Source organism: Metopolophium dirhodum, chromosome 1 (assembly GCF_019925205.1).
Source record: "Metopolophium dirhodum isolate CAU chromosome 1, ASM1992520v1, whole genome shotgun sequence".
In the NCBI taxonomy this organism is placed as follows: domain Eukaryota; kingdom Metazoa; phylum Arthropoda; class Insecta; order Hemiptera; family Aphididae; genus Metopolophium; species Metopolophium dirhodum.
In genome coordinates, this window is record NC_083560.1 from 126,098,389 (window position 1) to 126,114,347 (window position 15,959).

The following is a 15,959-nucleotide window of genomic DNA, read 5'->3' on the forward strand; positions in this document are numbered from 1 at the left end:
TCAAGTTGGATTTTCCCATGGTCGTATAAGAGTCAACTCTATTACGCCGCAGCCCAGTATTGTATTTTCTTTATTTTTTATCTTAAACAACATTTTATATTTTCCATGAAAATACACTTTAGGGAAACTGTGATCTTTTAACTTCTCCAAGTCAACTCCTGATGTAATATAAGTGCCCTGAAAAATTAAACGATAATTTGTTACAAATACATAATTATTTGATGGTAAAGCGCACACATATGTAAAGTACCGTGTTTTATTAACTATTAGGTATATTCCAATTAATTAAAAATAATTGGAGTAAATTACAAAGAAAAATTGTGAATTGTAAAAATTGAAAAATGTATTAATATAATAAAACATCTTATAGAATGTTTAATATCCCTTAAAGGCTTTAAATATTGAAAAATTAAAAATACTCATAAATACATACTCATAAGTTAAAATCGAAGATCAATTGATTATTAAAAGCAAATCAAAATAAGGTGACAACATATAGTTTATAGATTACAAATATTTTAGAAGACTTACAAGATTTGGTTAGGCTATGGCCGTATTACTATTTAATAAATCTTAAAAATGTGTTCGATATACAAGTAAGGTATTATTTTTTTTTTGTCAAACATATTAGGTACCTACGAAGTGGTCAATTATAAACTAACACAACAAATACAGGTATGTACTCAATTCATCACATTTATTAAATCTATACCTAGTTTATATAAAATAAATTATTTGTATACATTATTACCACTTGCCATGGATATATAGTACTAGGAAAGTTAAATGCTTTAACGAGCTCATGCCACACGTTTCCTAGGACATTTTTAAAACTACTACATGCATTCTTTGCTATGTAAACCACTGCATTTGGTTTCCAACCACCTATTGAATCCCAAGACGCAAAGTTTACATCAAGCTAAAATAAAATAAATAAAATAATAATTGTTTTATGTAATATGAACTACTAACGTTTACTATTCAAATAAAAATCAATTGTTTTTTTACTTAATTTATAAAATTAAAAAAACATTAGAAATAACATATTATAGTAACTATTTGGAACGTTATATTTATTATGTTAAAGACAAGTAAATAATTTCAGTCATTTTTGTAAATATAAATTATGTACTTTGTGAAAAAAATATAAACCTTTGGTTTTAAAACGTAATATTATGTTGATGTTAATTTCTATTCGAAAATACTATGATTAGTTAGAAACAACAGTAAATTCAGTAAATAAAATATCCCCTACTTATAAGTTATAACTACATGCTTGATTAGGTACCTATGTATTAATTATTAATTATTATGTAACTCATTTTGTTTTATATATTCTTACTGTAAAATTATCATCCATAGGTATTTTAAATGTAAAATTTCCTTTCAACTCAGTTATACTTGATGTCTTTTTACTGAAATAAAGATTGAACTGCATTAAATTTATCGATGTACAAGGATATACTCTCTCATATACTATACGATATTCTTCCTGTAATATGAAAAACAAATATACACATTTGATTAAAAATCTCAAAAACCGTAATAGTATGTTGAATAAATCAAGCAAAATATTAATTTATCAGAAGCAAGTTGGGCATAAAATTGGTTTTAGATTTAGAGAAAGAAAAAAATGCAATAAAAACAAACACTTCATTAGCATAATTTTTTGATTTTACTTCAGTGCAACAACTATAGAGTATTTTATAAAAAGTTTCAAAAGTAAGAGTAATTTGTTATGAATCATAAAAATATTGATATAATAATGTTGAAGGTTCGATATGCTTGAGCTGTAACCTCTAAAAATTGTCGGAAATAAATTTATAATTTTATAATTATTCTGAATAAAATAACAAAGTTTGCCCGGAAATGACTCATTTGAAAATTTTAAACAGAATATAACAAAATAAGTACCAACTAACAATTATTATAGTATATTACTGAAAGGAATACATTATGAAACCTATATATATATGTACCTACTAATAATCAATTGTATTGAAAAATAAACTGCAAATAACTACCTATATAATTATTATAATCACGGCTATAGATAGTATGGTTGCCCATCGACCCATGATTTCCATACTTGAAAAGTGTCTACCGAAATGAGTATCTATAATCAGTATTAAAGTTAAATTAAACAGCTAGAGACTTAAGCACTATAGTCATAGTGGATATCACGGAACTACAATTTACATTTGAAAGGTAACTGCATTTATAGTCACTACAGCAAATAAGCGCTAGTGCGTAAGTCTCCAGCTGTTTAATACTGATAATGGAGATTCATTTCGGTAGACACTTTTCTAGATTCGTTGGGCAACCATACTATCTTTAATCGTGATAATAATTAATAAATAATAACATTCTAAATTATATAAAAAATTGTTTGAAAGCATTTTATGTCCATTGTTGGTTTAATTAAGTGAATTGTAGTTTAAAATAAATATTTTGAATATGTTTAGCTCAGATATAGTATTATATTATATGTTAGTTTAAAAGTACCTATTCCTCCAGATCAGCAACGATTGGTATTTACTGTTGAACGATTTGAATTTGAAAAAGATGGACAAGTAGTTAACGCTCTACTAGTGGAGTCTACTGTAGAGTAGGAAGCTTGACTCTTAAGGAGCCACTGTAATGGATGTGTTAAACTTGAATTCAATGATATAAAATTATTGTACACGAACAACGATTCTGAGCAAAGACGGTCTCTCAGCCTATACTAAGATTATTTTATGGTATTATTACTATTAAAGTAATTTATTTTTCTATTAGGCATTAGTGCTACTAACTGTACGTTGAATACATACTAATAGACCGGTCCTGCCTATAATAATAATATTATGTTTCGTAAGCCGGTTAAAGTGCGCGATTAAGTGACAAAGGGCCCGTTTTACGACCATAGTTTAAACCTCGGTTACGCTTAACCCACTGATTTTTACCAGCCGAATTCAGCGGTTTAACCTTAGTTTATTTTAACCTATGTAAAATGTAAAATTTTTGTTAAAAAAATCTTAATATTAATACGTATTTTCGTCAAACTGGGGCGGCGTGATGTGCATAGCTGCTGATTAAAACTGTTGAAGGTTAAGAACGCAGCACACATATTTTCCATACATTTTAAAGTTTTAGACCAATAAGTGGTGATAAATTACACATACTTTGGAGTGTCTGATTTAAATTTGAAATGTGTCTATGAGTTCTTTAAAAAACTATCTAGATTATTTAGGAAGTCAATTTTTAATTTGAAAAAACCTAACAATGAATATATTATTTTTAAACTCTGTGAAATAATTGCATTATATTTGTATTCATTTTGGGCATATCCGATTTTAAATAGAAATTAATGTGATTCCTTAAATATATCGTAGGTAGTCTAGAAACTAGAAACGTATGTATTCAACTATTCTTATCGAAATTACAATTGAACTTCAGGAAGTATGTTTAATTTACTACCGCTTTTAGTAGTTTTTATGCAAAAATATGTTTAATTTTTTCAATATATTGATATGTGCGTGCACGTATTAAAAGCGATAACGGATTACATACACGTCTTATGTTCTTTTTCTTCTCGCACATTGACACAACTCAAATGTTCATGTCATATGAATTGCCTACATATTACTCCTTAAAACGCGCTACGCTCCAGATCGTCTTTACTAAAATTATACCTCGTTCAATCGTATTATCAGGTCCCGATCTCACCAAAAGACGTTGAAAAGACCGGATTCGCGTCACGTTTCGCCCTGCTCGAATTCCCAGGCATGTGTTTTAGTCCACACAAACATTTCAGTATTAGTAATCAACGGCATACTAAGTACTCGAACTGGACTTCGATTTCACCTGTATCGTCGACTTTTGAGCAACTAGGACGAACACGAAAAGAACGTTCGCACGATACTTGATCGATATCAAAAATATGGTATTGCCATCAATCCGGCAAAGTGCATTTTCGTGGCAAAAACCATGTAATTCCTCGGGCACGTCATAAACAAATATTATTTGTATAGACGTTTGAATTTAAAATTTATTCGAAAAATATAACTATGCTATAGAAATTATTGTTAGTTTGTTTTAATTTAAAAATATAATTGGTGGTGATTAAAAACTTTAACATAATATATAGTTTTATATGCACAATGACATATTATATAACATTTAGATTTGATTTTAAGCTATATTGTCTATTTATATTACAAACCAATTCACACCGTTGTATGGTAAGTTGGCAGTAAGTATTGTCGTAATAACTCAAAAGTTAATAAAAACAATGTGTAATAAAATATACTACTAGTATAGTAATATAATAATAAAAAAGGTGGATAAGTGGATGTCGCTCTGCTGTACAGAAGGTTACAAGTGGGTCACTGTAATGGATGGTGTTAAATTTGAATTCAATGATATAATATCATTGTATAAGAAAAACGATTCTGAGCGAAGACGGTCAGTCAGCCTATGATTTTACCAAGTATATTTGATGATATTATTGTGAATAAAGTAATTTATATATAACCTATTTACTCGGAGCCTTGTTTTAAATTTTCAATCTTTAGCCATAAAAGTTAAACATTTTATACATTTTTAACCACAAAATAATTAATAAATTATAAATTTGATAAATGTTGTCAAAATTTGAACTTTAAATGCTTATAAAAAAAAATTGTGCCTATGTATTTTTAATATTTTTCAACTGCTATTAGAACGATATATCAGGAGCCTTATATTAAATTTTCACGCTTTTTTACCCAATAAATAAAAATTTATTGATATTTATAAAAAAAAAAACTAAAAAAATTGAAAACTGACAATGTTCGTAAACAGCTCAAAAAGAGTCAAAATATTTTCAACATTTTATGGTGTATAGAAAATGCTAATATGAACATTCAGTGAAATTTTCAAGTATCTACAGTCATTCGTTTTTTAATTACAATAAAATAAGAAAATTGTTACATGAGAAATCGAGTAAATATCAAATCTTGTAAAAATATAAATTTCAGACGCTCATAAAAATTTAATTTAAGTTTCTTCTAGACATTTTTTTTTTGATAAAGGTAGACAAACTTATGAGTAATCTTATATTACATTTTCAAATCTTAGATTTAAAAAGAAAAATTTTTATGAATTCTCAACTCAAAATAATTTGTAATTTTTCGTGATTTTTCCGTATTTTGTCAAAATTTGAACTTTAAATGCTTATAATTAAAAACTGTGACTAAGGATTTTTAATTTTTTTCATCTGCCTTTGAAACAATAAGCTAGGAGCCTTCTATTAAATTTTCAAGCTTTTTTAATCAACAGATAAAATTTTATTGATATTTATAGAAAAAAAAACTAAAAAAATTGAAAACTGACAATGGCCGTAAACAGCTCAAAAAGAGTCAAAATATTTTCAACATTTTATGGTGTATAGAAAATGCTAATATAAACATTCAGTGAAATTTTAAAGTATCTACGGTCATTTGTTTTAGAGTTACACCAAAAACCAAAATCGATTTTCTCGAAAACAGATTTTGCGTAAAAATTCCCGTTTTTCCTTAATTTTTCTTTTGTTTTTCACGTCGCTTGTGAAAACTACTGGGAAATTTTTACTTTTGACCCCCCAAAGTACCAACTAGATTCACTTTCCTATCAGAAAAGTTACTATTGAAGAAAATCCAAGCACTTTTACTGTCCTAAAAGGTGATGACAGACACAAAAATAAAAAAAAAAATAAAAAAAAACACACACCATTGTAGAATCAATACATTCATCGCTTCGCTCAGAATCTAATATTAAAAATAATAAAAAATGTATTGTTTTAGACAAAAAATAATTAAACCTACCGTAGGTATATAATACAGAAAAATTAATTACTAGGTTAACCTATAAGTACTAGCAATATTTATAGATAAATATTAAAATATATATAGTAATATAGGTTGAAAGACCTAAGCAAACCGTTTTTTCTGGAATGATAAAATATTGAATTCAAATTTAAAACACAACCATTACAATGGTTCCTTACTCAATGACGATCTGCATTCGACACCTAATACTAGAGATGGAGAATTTACGTAAAAAAAAATATCGGTAAATTTACCGGTAAATTTTACGGTAAATTTACCAATAATGTTGTAAAAATGGTAAAATAGCTAAATCTTAGAGCCATTGTTATTTTTTACTATTAGACATTAGTAAATACTAAATACGATTCGTATTAGGTACTAATGTTGTATACCTACTTGTTAAATCTAGTTCTTTCTAATAATAACTATAATTAACAAAAAATTTAAAAAATGAATCTAAAATATCTACTGTTCTGTATTAGACATTAGTAATTAGTACATTTTATGAAATATGAATATTGAATTATTCATATTACAATTAATAAATAATTTAAACTAAACTAAACTATCAAAATTCACATTACCTTTATTAATTTTTAAGTCAAAACATTTATATTTAGACTTAACTTTTGTATTAATAATAGTATATTATCAATATCACATTATCTGCATTCTTGGTATCTCCCTATAAAATCTTTCCTAATTACCTACTGATATTTAATGTTCTAATATATATTAGGGGTGGCAGAATATTGATTTTATAGTATATAACAAACTATATAAACAATAACAAGTATATAAATTATAAATATTACAAATGTGAAATGATAATATCACAGAAGTTCCTTTTTCGGTTTACCTACTTTGGTCCAACCTGTTTATTATATTAAAAAACAAAACAAATTATAATAATTATTTTAAAACTTAATAAAACAAACATAAATCTCTATAGTTGAGTTACAAATTGAAATATTGTATATATAAAAAGTAGTTAAGATTAAGTTAGAGTTTGAACATTGGTCATTATTCAAATTCATCCCATTCTGAACGTGAAGAAAAGCTTTCTGAGTCAATTGAATCATTCACCAAATTATCTGTGTCCCATTGTTCTTCGTCTGAACTAGAACTAGGGTCATGCATTTCACCAGTGGTTTCACTAGTGTTTAACATAAAACTGCTAGTTGATGGTTCTTGGCGTTCTTGCTCTGTTGGTGAGAATAATGTTGGCTCTTCAGTTGTTTCTGGCGTTTCGGCACAATTTATTTGTGTCATGGCTCCATCATTACGTAAACGCCGAGTACATAATGGTTTTTCTTTGGATTGAATTTTCAAATTATTCATATTTTGATGTACGAATAAAAGTTTTTCAGCTCTACTATTTGATAACCGGTTCCTTTTTTTTGTATGTATAAGAGAAAAAGTACTGAATGATCTCTCTGTTGCTGCTGAAGAACATGGCAAAGACAAAATTGCTGTTGCTATTTTACTGATAGATGAACTTCCACAAATTCCTCTCCACCAAGTAAAAGGATTTAATTGTTCTAATTCCACAGACCAAACAAATTCTTTACCCCAAAGTCCTTCATGTGAACGATATTGTGCAAGTTCTGTCATAATATTTCCACACTGTTCTTTCATTAAAGACTTAGTAACATTATAAATATATTCAACTCCAGCTATATCTTCAGCAGTTGTTAAATTAGTACCTTGTGTTCTAGGGTCCAATATTGAGCCTGCATAATGCATTGGATGGAGAGCCATATTTTTCCTTTGTTCGAAGGATTTTAAAACCGACTCTTTTTCTTTGTCAGATATAAAATCTATATTTGGTAAATTGTTAGTCAACAGAGAGTTAATATCATTCAATGCATATACAACATCACTCACAAAAGAATGATTAGATTCTAGTTTTAATATCCAATCAGCTATAGGTTTTAACAAGATTAACATACTTTCAATTTTATTCCAAAATACAAAATCAAGAAGAATCATTTTTATGTTTCCTAATTTACCAATAACATGTTCATTTTCACTCCACGATAGTTGTTGAAGACAGCCTTTGTTTTGTTCAATACTTTTTAAACAAGATACAATCGATCCCCAACGAGTTTGTACTGGCATTTTCAAAGTTCCCAATACTTGGTTCTTTGATTTTTGAATTTTAACAAGAGTACTTTTTAAAATGTGTACATTATTAATAGTTTTTACAACTTTTTTTGCATTTTCTTCCACTGTAGAAAAACTTTCTAATTTTACAATATCATGTATTAGTAAATTAAGAGTGTGACAAAAGCATGAGTAGTAAGCAATTGGTAAATTTTCATAACGACTATCACTTTGAAGTATTTGCCAAGCCTTCTTCATAGCAGCTGCGTTATCTGTTACCACCCCTAAACACCTATTTTTCCCAATAGAATCAATGACATCACTTATTAGTTGAGCAATATATTCTCCAGTATGGCGATTAGTAGTTGTATTTAATGATTTATATACAACTGGCTCAGGTGTTGTAATAATGATGTTAACAATGGGTTCATTTCTGTAAAAAGAAACAAAATTCAAATTTGAATGTAATAATTAATTTTAAAATATTTAGTTTGGACTTAAGACTAGTAGACTCTATTACATTGTATAACATTGGCTATGGAATATAAAAATTAATACAGAAAAAATGAAAATACCTGATGTTGCTCCAACCATCGACTTGAACACCATAAACATAGGCGTCATTTATCTTTTTTTTAACGTGTAATGTTATCTGTTGGTGTTTTTCATCCAACAACTTGTTGGAAATTGTGAAACGCGAAGGTGGCACATAACTGGGTCGCATTGCTTTAAAAAAATTCAACCAATGCTCATTTTCTACTATGGAAAAAGGAGTCGCTGTTGCATAAATAGCAGTTCCCAAAAGTTTGTTTAAATAATCCTGTGAAATAATTTGATACAGTTGGTATAATAATTAATAATTACTAATAGGTGTACCGTGTAAGGACATTGAATATATTATAAATTAAATATACCCAATATAATAAACTTAATATAATTAATGTAGTTAGTTTTAGAATTATTTATATATATAATTGTATTTATACTTAAAAGTTAAATTTAACATTTTTGACATTGCAACGCAACACATTTTTCTACCTTATTTATTAATGAATTTAAAAATGGCAATATAGGTATAGGTAATAATATATAATATAGGTTTGTGTTCAACAAATATTTGAAACATGACATCATTTTGTAGTTATAAATAAAGTTATTTCAAATATTTAGAGAGTTTTACCTCAAAAACTAATCAAGTAAAATTGAGTTATAGGAAATTGTCAATATAAGTTTCCAATTAAGCATAAAATATTTAGTGAAGTATGTTATTTAATATTTTCAAATTTAAAGTGCTAATTAAATAAATAAATAATAATAGTAATAACATTGAATGTTTACTGAATAAAAAACAATTTTAAATTAAGAATATTATACATTACTTGTTCATTTTTTTTCATGGTATCCATGTATGATATTAATTTCCTTTCTTTAGTATGGCCAGTATTGATCTTTTTTAAGCCTGTGTTGGTGCCGTTGGTTGTATTTGATGAATCACTTTCAATGAAATTATTATTGTTTCCTAAAAATTAAAATATACCTATTAGCTATTAGCATCATAATATAATATACATGTATAGGTACTTAACCAATGCCATTAAATATTTCAAAAACAACAAAAAAAATCTATGATAAATTATAATACAAAATACTCTTAGGAACATGCTTTCTAGCCCCACCAAGTATTTAATCAATGGCATGAATACCTGGTAACACTATATTTAATATTATAATATGATCAGAAAATGCATAAATTACTTGAATCCCGAAAAAGTACATAGTTAGTTATTTTAAGTTTTTAACTTACCCTGTTGTTCGTTGTTATTTTTATTTTTATTTGATGCAATTGAGGATGGTTTTTTTTTTGCATTTTGAAAAATGTAAAGCCATTCTAGTAACGTTTTCTTTATAAATGCTTTCGCAATATAAGCATTGAAAACGTTTGCCTTCAATCGGTACAAAATATCGTTTTTTTATTTCTTGAGGCTTCATCTTGGTATCTATATTTAAAAATTTTTAAGGTGTTTTTGGCAACTGGAAAGTGGAAATTGGTAAAAATATTTTTGTTGATACACTATAGACTGTAGAGACTAGAAACTCGAAAATGCGTCTTAAAATAGAAATATCAAATAGTCATAACAACACAGGTCGACAGCTGATAACATGATAACGATTGACGATCGACCGTATACCGTATACCGAACAAAATATAGAAAATGTGATTATTTTTTTTTATAGTACTTTATTCATTATTGTATTGTTATCATTTGATAAAAAATATATCTCTTTACAATTCAGACTAGGCGTTTTCGATTTCATTTGATTAGAGAGGTCACACAACATTTTTTTTTGGTAAAAAATAATTTACCGGTAAAAAAAAAATTGGTAAAATTTACGGTAAATTTTTTTACCGGTAAAAATTTACCTGGTAAATTTACTCCACTCACATCTCTACCTAATACACATTATACAGTAACTGTACAGCATTGCTAGAGTGGTTATTATTTTATTCTTTCCCCTTTTTATATCTTATAATTTATATTATATTTGATATATATTATGATACAATTGTTTTAACGAGTGAAAATGCTTCAAAACTTAATGAAAAAAAAAATTTGTGTTAAGCTATATACATTTTTTCAATACTGTCATAAACGAGTTAAGAAGTTTAAGTTAAAATTTAATTTTAATTTACTCAATTTTTAAATTTATCTGATTTTATTGATGTAAACTTAATAAATAACGAGTTACTAATCAAATCCAAGTTACGTTAATTTATAAATAATTTAATAAAAAATATAATACATTTATTATTGACAATGCATACTTCATAAACATTTACTTTTTATTATTTTAAACAATATTACTGCCTACTGGCTATTTATGTAGGTATTAAAAAAAAAAATACGATTACTATTAATTTTAAGCTTTTTATACATGTTATCTATCGGCTTAACTCAATTAAAAATTATCATTACCTTGCCCAGGCTTGCATTTTTATGAGCGATAGTAATTCAAAATTGTATACATTGGATATTCAAACTTATGCACAATTTTTTTCAAGCAATTTAAATTATGTTGAACGATTAATAATTATTCAATTTACAACAACTCATCAATAGTGGATCCAGAAGTTACTCAATGGGGAGGGGAGGAGGATAACTCATATTATAGTATAACATTTTAATTTTAATTATGTTACACTTTATAGCAGCGTTTCCCAAACCATGGGTCGCGACCCATCATTGGGTCGTGAAATTTTTTTGATGGGTCGCGACTCGCAGTTACGATTACAGTTATTTTAGTCGTAAATTGATAAATAATATAAATAACTAGTATTGTAGAATAAATGACGTAAAGTTATTACGATTATGGAATTTTTTTTATCTTATCGTTAAATGTGCTAATGACTAGTGACTAGTCGATGCGATCGGTCTCGGTCGTTTGTCCATAATCCATAATGTGCAGTTGAGCAACGAGCGGTACATCGAGACTACGCAAATTTTAAGTTTACGATTAAAAACACATTTTTAACTATTTTAACAAATTTTTACCTAATGGATAAATTTATAATTCGTAATACTACAGCCAGTGATACTAGCCAACCAGTTCCATCAGGCAGTTCAGTACAAAACAAGAAAATATCAGGCAACCGTAGTTTTAGTACAGATTTTATTAAATTTGGATTTCGACGTTATGAAAATACAGTAAAACCTCGGTAAAACGGAACTCCGGTAAGACGGAAACCCCGGTATTACGGAATATTTGTTTGGTCCCGTTTCAAATTACATATAATTTTATCCCGCTAAGACGGAAACCTCGCCAAGCCGGAAACGGGCACGTTTTTGTAATGAAAGTTGATGAAAACCCTCGCTAAGACGGAAATATAACACGATTTTCGTGTAATAAATTTATTTTCGTACTGTCGATACCCATAGATAATCGATATACGAGCGCGTACGATGACATTAAAAACTAATAAAATTGATATGTATACACTACCTATACAATATTATTATCTGAGTTGCTTGGTTCAGTATCAAATCGTATATCGTTACGTTCGTGTCGTTTACGTCGTTGAGTTTTCCGTCTATCGTTTAAAATGTCGAAAAAAACAACTCTTACGCTATCGGATAAAATAAAATTAATCGAGTTAAAGCAACATGAGAATCTTTCAGTGAAGGAACTTATGGTGAAATTTAAGTGTGGAAAAACGCAAGTTTATGAGGCAATAAAAAATAAAGACAAACTAATGGAGCAGTGGGTGAGTTGTAAAAATTCTGGTAAAAGTAAAAGAGTGGTGTCGGTGGGATATGAACAAGTTGAACGAGATTTATACAGGTGGTTCATCAATTGTCGGTCGAAAAGTTTGCCCATCTCTGGACCTATTATACAAACAGAGGCCACTAAATTGGCAGAAAAACTCGGAATCAGTGATTTTAAAGCTTCAAACGGTTGGCTTGACCGGTTCAAACGACGGCACAATATCGTCTGCAAGCAAATCAATGGAGAAGCAAATGATGTAAATCAAGATACAGTTGAAAATTGGAAACGCAAACTCTTAGTTCTCATTAAAGGGTATGAAGCTAAAGACATTTATAATGCCGACGAAACTGGTCTTTTTTTTAGAGGGATCCCTACCAAGTCTTTAGTAATAAAGGGCGATGCGTGTGTTGGTGGTAAAAAATCTAAGGATAGGTTAACTGTATTAATGTGTGGGAGCATGGCAGGTGAAATAAGGAAACCTCTTGTTATAGGCAAATCCATGAAACCTCGTTGTTTTAAGAATATGAATATTGCTTTGTTACCTGTGACTTGGAAATCTAACAAGAAGGCTTGGATGACGGCCGAAATAATGGAACAGTGGTTGCAATATTTCAATGCAGATATGCGATCACAGAACAGAAATATTTTATTATTTTTGGACAATGCGACATGTCATCCTTACATTGAACTGTCTAACGTGAAAATTCATATGCTACCCCCAAACACCACTTCGGTTTCTCAACCGATGGACCAAGGAGTTATTTACACCTTTAAGTCGTACTATCGTAAATTTATGCTACAGTCGCTTGTGTGCAAAATTGATAGTTCTACTTCGGTTCACCAGCTTGCTACTTCGATAACTGTGTTAGATGCTGTAAATTGGATTTCTTTATCGTGCAATAGTTTAAAAAATGAATGTGTACAAAATTGTTTCCGTAAAGCTGGATTCTTGATTGATGGATCGGACGTGAATCCCAATGAGAATGCCCTGACTGAAATTCAAGATATCTTTGCTGCACTTGATTTTGACCAAGAACAATTTCTGCACATTGATGACCAACTTGAGACGCAGCAAACCCATGATTCGGCTTTATCCATGGTTGAGAATGAAAGTGAAAAAGACGAAGACAACGACGAAAACCAATATGAAGAACCAGAAAATATGGTAAAAGATTACAAAACTGCTATCTGCTACCTCGAGGAACTACAAAAATTTTCCCTCACAGTATCTAATAGTGAGCTTTTGGATTTTATTTCGAGAGCCAAGGAGTGTGTGGAACGCGACGCCTTACAAAATAAAAAGCAAAAATCAATAACCGATTTTTTTCAAAAAATATAATTATGTATTTATTAATGTATACTGGCTAAAAATAAATACGTAATAAATAAAATATATAGATGAATAAGTATAAATATAAAATTAAATAAAAAATATAAATTGTATGTATTATGTATCAACTGGTTTAAAATAAATATATATGTAATCTTTAATTTTATTCAATTAAATTTTTTGAACCCCGTCAAGACGGAAACCCCATCAAGACGGAAAAATATCATGGTCCCATGCGATTCCGTCTTATCGAGGTTTTACTGTAATAAAATGGTTCAACCACAATGCGTTGTATGTGGAGAAATTTTAGCCAATGAAAGTTTAAAACCCTCCAAATTAAAAAGGCATCTTGATACCAAACACCTAAATGTAAAAAACAAACCTACCGAATATTTTGAACGCTTAAATGACCAGTTTAAAAGTAGTACAAATTCAATGAAGACCTATTGTCACGCTACAGTTTCTGCTGTGAAGGCTTCATATTTATTAGCATATAGAATTGCTAAAAATAATAAACCTCATACTATTGGTGAAAATCTTATTCTGCCCACTGCAATAGATATGTGTACTGAAATATTAGGAAAAGAAGCGGCAAATAAATTAAAAACAATACCAGCTTCAAATAATACTGTTCAGAGACGCATTGTTGATATAAGCGAAAACATAAAACAACAATTATTAAACAGATTAAGCTCAAAACCCATATTTCTATTTTCTATTCAATTAGATGAAAGTACAGACGTTCAAAATAAAGCTATATTATCTGTATTTATAAGGTATTATTATGACGAGAATATTCACGAAGATTTTTTGTACTGCAACAGCTTGAGCACAACGACAACCGGTGAAGATATTTATAGCTCTTTAGACAATTTTTTTTATAGAAAACAATATTCAGTGGACAAACTGTGTAGGTGTAACTACTGATGGTGCGGCATCGATGACGGGTAAACATGTTGGTATGGTACGACGTATAAAAGAAGTAGCCCCAGATGCTGAATGGACTCATTGTATGCTTCACAGAGAGGCACTTGTGAGGCATAAAGTTTATAGTGTGTCATTGTATAATAATTAATTATTTATCACCCAACATATTATATCATTAGGTATATGTGTTACTGAAGCAACACACAGACCATAAGATAACCACCAGTGAATCAGTTTGATTTATCTGATGTATAATATAAAAAACATTCAATGTAATCAAAATGTATAATTCACGTTATAATAAATAATTATCAACTATAATAATTGGTAGGCAATTTGATCTACTTAGGGGAGTAAAAGGTGAATAATTCCCAGTACATTTAAAAATAACCTAGAAAAATAAAAACGGAAAAACGGATAAATGTATAATGTATATACATAAAACCAGTGTTTAACTAAATAGATATCGTTTTTAGATTTCTAAAAATAAGTTTAGAATACCTTATACCCCCGTAATATATTATGTCCGTCCGTCCGTCGTGGTTTAAAATATTTTGAAAATTATACCCATGCGTATATTATAATATAAACATTTGGTCAAAATTACAATCAACAGTTGTTTGTTTTAGAATTAAACAATGGAAAAAAACAGACTATTTTATGAGAAATCGTTATTTTACGCTTGAATAACAAACTTTAGACACCTATAAAAAAATATTGGATTTATTACACTCAACTTTTTTTATAATTATGAAGAACCTTGTATTCAATTTTCAAATTTTAGGAATAAATATTAAAAATTATATGGATATTTGTATTTTAGAATAATTAGTACATTTTAGCAATTTTTCCAACATTTGTCAACATTTTAAATTCAAAATAGTTCATAAAAATGAATGTAGATTAACGTTAAACTTTTTTTTATTTCCAATAACCACAACTTACGAGAAACCAACCTTGTACCTTGTACTCAAATCAAAGTGTGTAGATACTTTTTTACATTTTTTTTAATTTACAGTTGATAGAACATTTTATTATTTATTTTTTAATTGTATGTTATTATACATTTATAAGCGACATATTATTTCATTATGTTTTTACTTTCAGTCTTATAAAATACAAATATTGTTAAATGATTGAGAACAACACGAAAATATATAGGTACATAGTAATCAGTATGCAACCGGAAGTACAAAGTTTTACTTAGGTACCTATTTAATCAATTTTTAAGGAATCGCATTTGATTAAATAGAACAATAATTAGTGATATAAGACGGACAATAAAACACAGCAAATGACGACGATGTGCATTATAAATTATAATGAACACTATTGGACTGTGAATAATATTATGATCAACAGACTACAATATATATATAGATCAAAGAATATCTATATTCAAAATAATTTTAGGTAAGTACATAATTGATGAAAAACGTGATTCAACTAAGCATGTTTATGATTTACACGCCTTGCAGTTCATACAACAATATTCTATCGTCAAT

At 28.3% G+C, this 15,959-nt stretch overlaps 2 protein-coding genes across 3 annotated transcripts in view; both read right to left on the minus strand.

Moving 5' to 3' along the window:
• The window catches only part of LOC132953638 (uncharacterized), a 20,357-nt gene continuing 4,398 nt past the window's right edge, over nucleotides 1-15,959 (minus strand). Inside the window, exons 2-4 of the mRNA XM_061026012.1 lie at nucleotides 1,343-1,492; nucleotides 752-919; nucleotides 1-81 (exon numbers count right to left, since the gene is read on the minus strand). Of these exons, the coding sequence (XP_060881995.1) occupies nucleotides 1-81; nucleotides 752-919; nucleotides 1,343-1,492 (399 nt within the window). The remainder of the gene's footprint in view (nucleotides 82-751; nucleotides 920-1,342; nucleotides 1,493-15,959) is intronic.
• LOC132936188 (uncharacterized) lies at nucleotides 6,550-10,158 on the minus strand. 2 transcript variants are annotated; one of them, XM_061002881.1, is made up of 4 exons: nucleotides 9,739-10,158; nucleotides 9,314-9,453; nucleotides 8,510-8,754; nucleotides 6,550-8,367 (listed from the first exon to the last, which is right to left on the minus strand). In XM_061002881.1, the coding sequence occupies exons 2-4, from the start codon at nucleotides 9,338-9,340 to the stop codon at nucleotides 6,852-6,854; spliced, it is 1,788 nt and encodes a 595-aa protein (XP_060858864.1). In that variant the 5' UTR covers nucleotides 9,341-9,453; nucleotides 9,739-10,158; the 3' UTR covers nucleotides 6,550-6,851. The 2 variants fall into 2 exon arrangements, with proteins under 2 accessions (XP_060858864.1, XP_060858865.1); XM_061002882.1 differs by lacking the exon at nucleotides 9,739-10,158 and having other exon boundaries at nucleotides 9,314-9,484.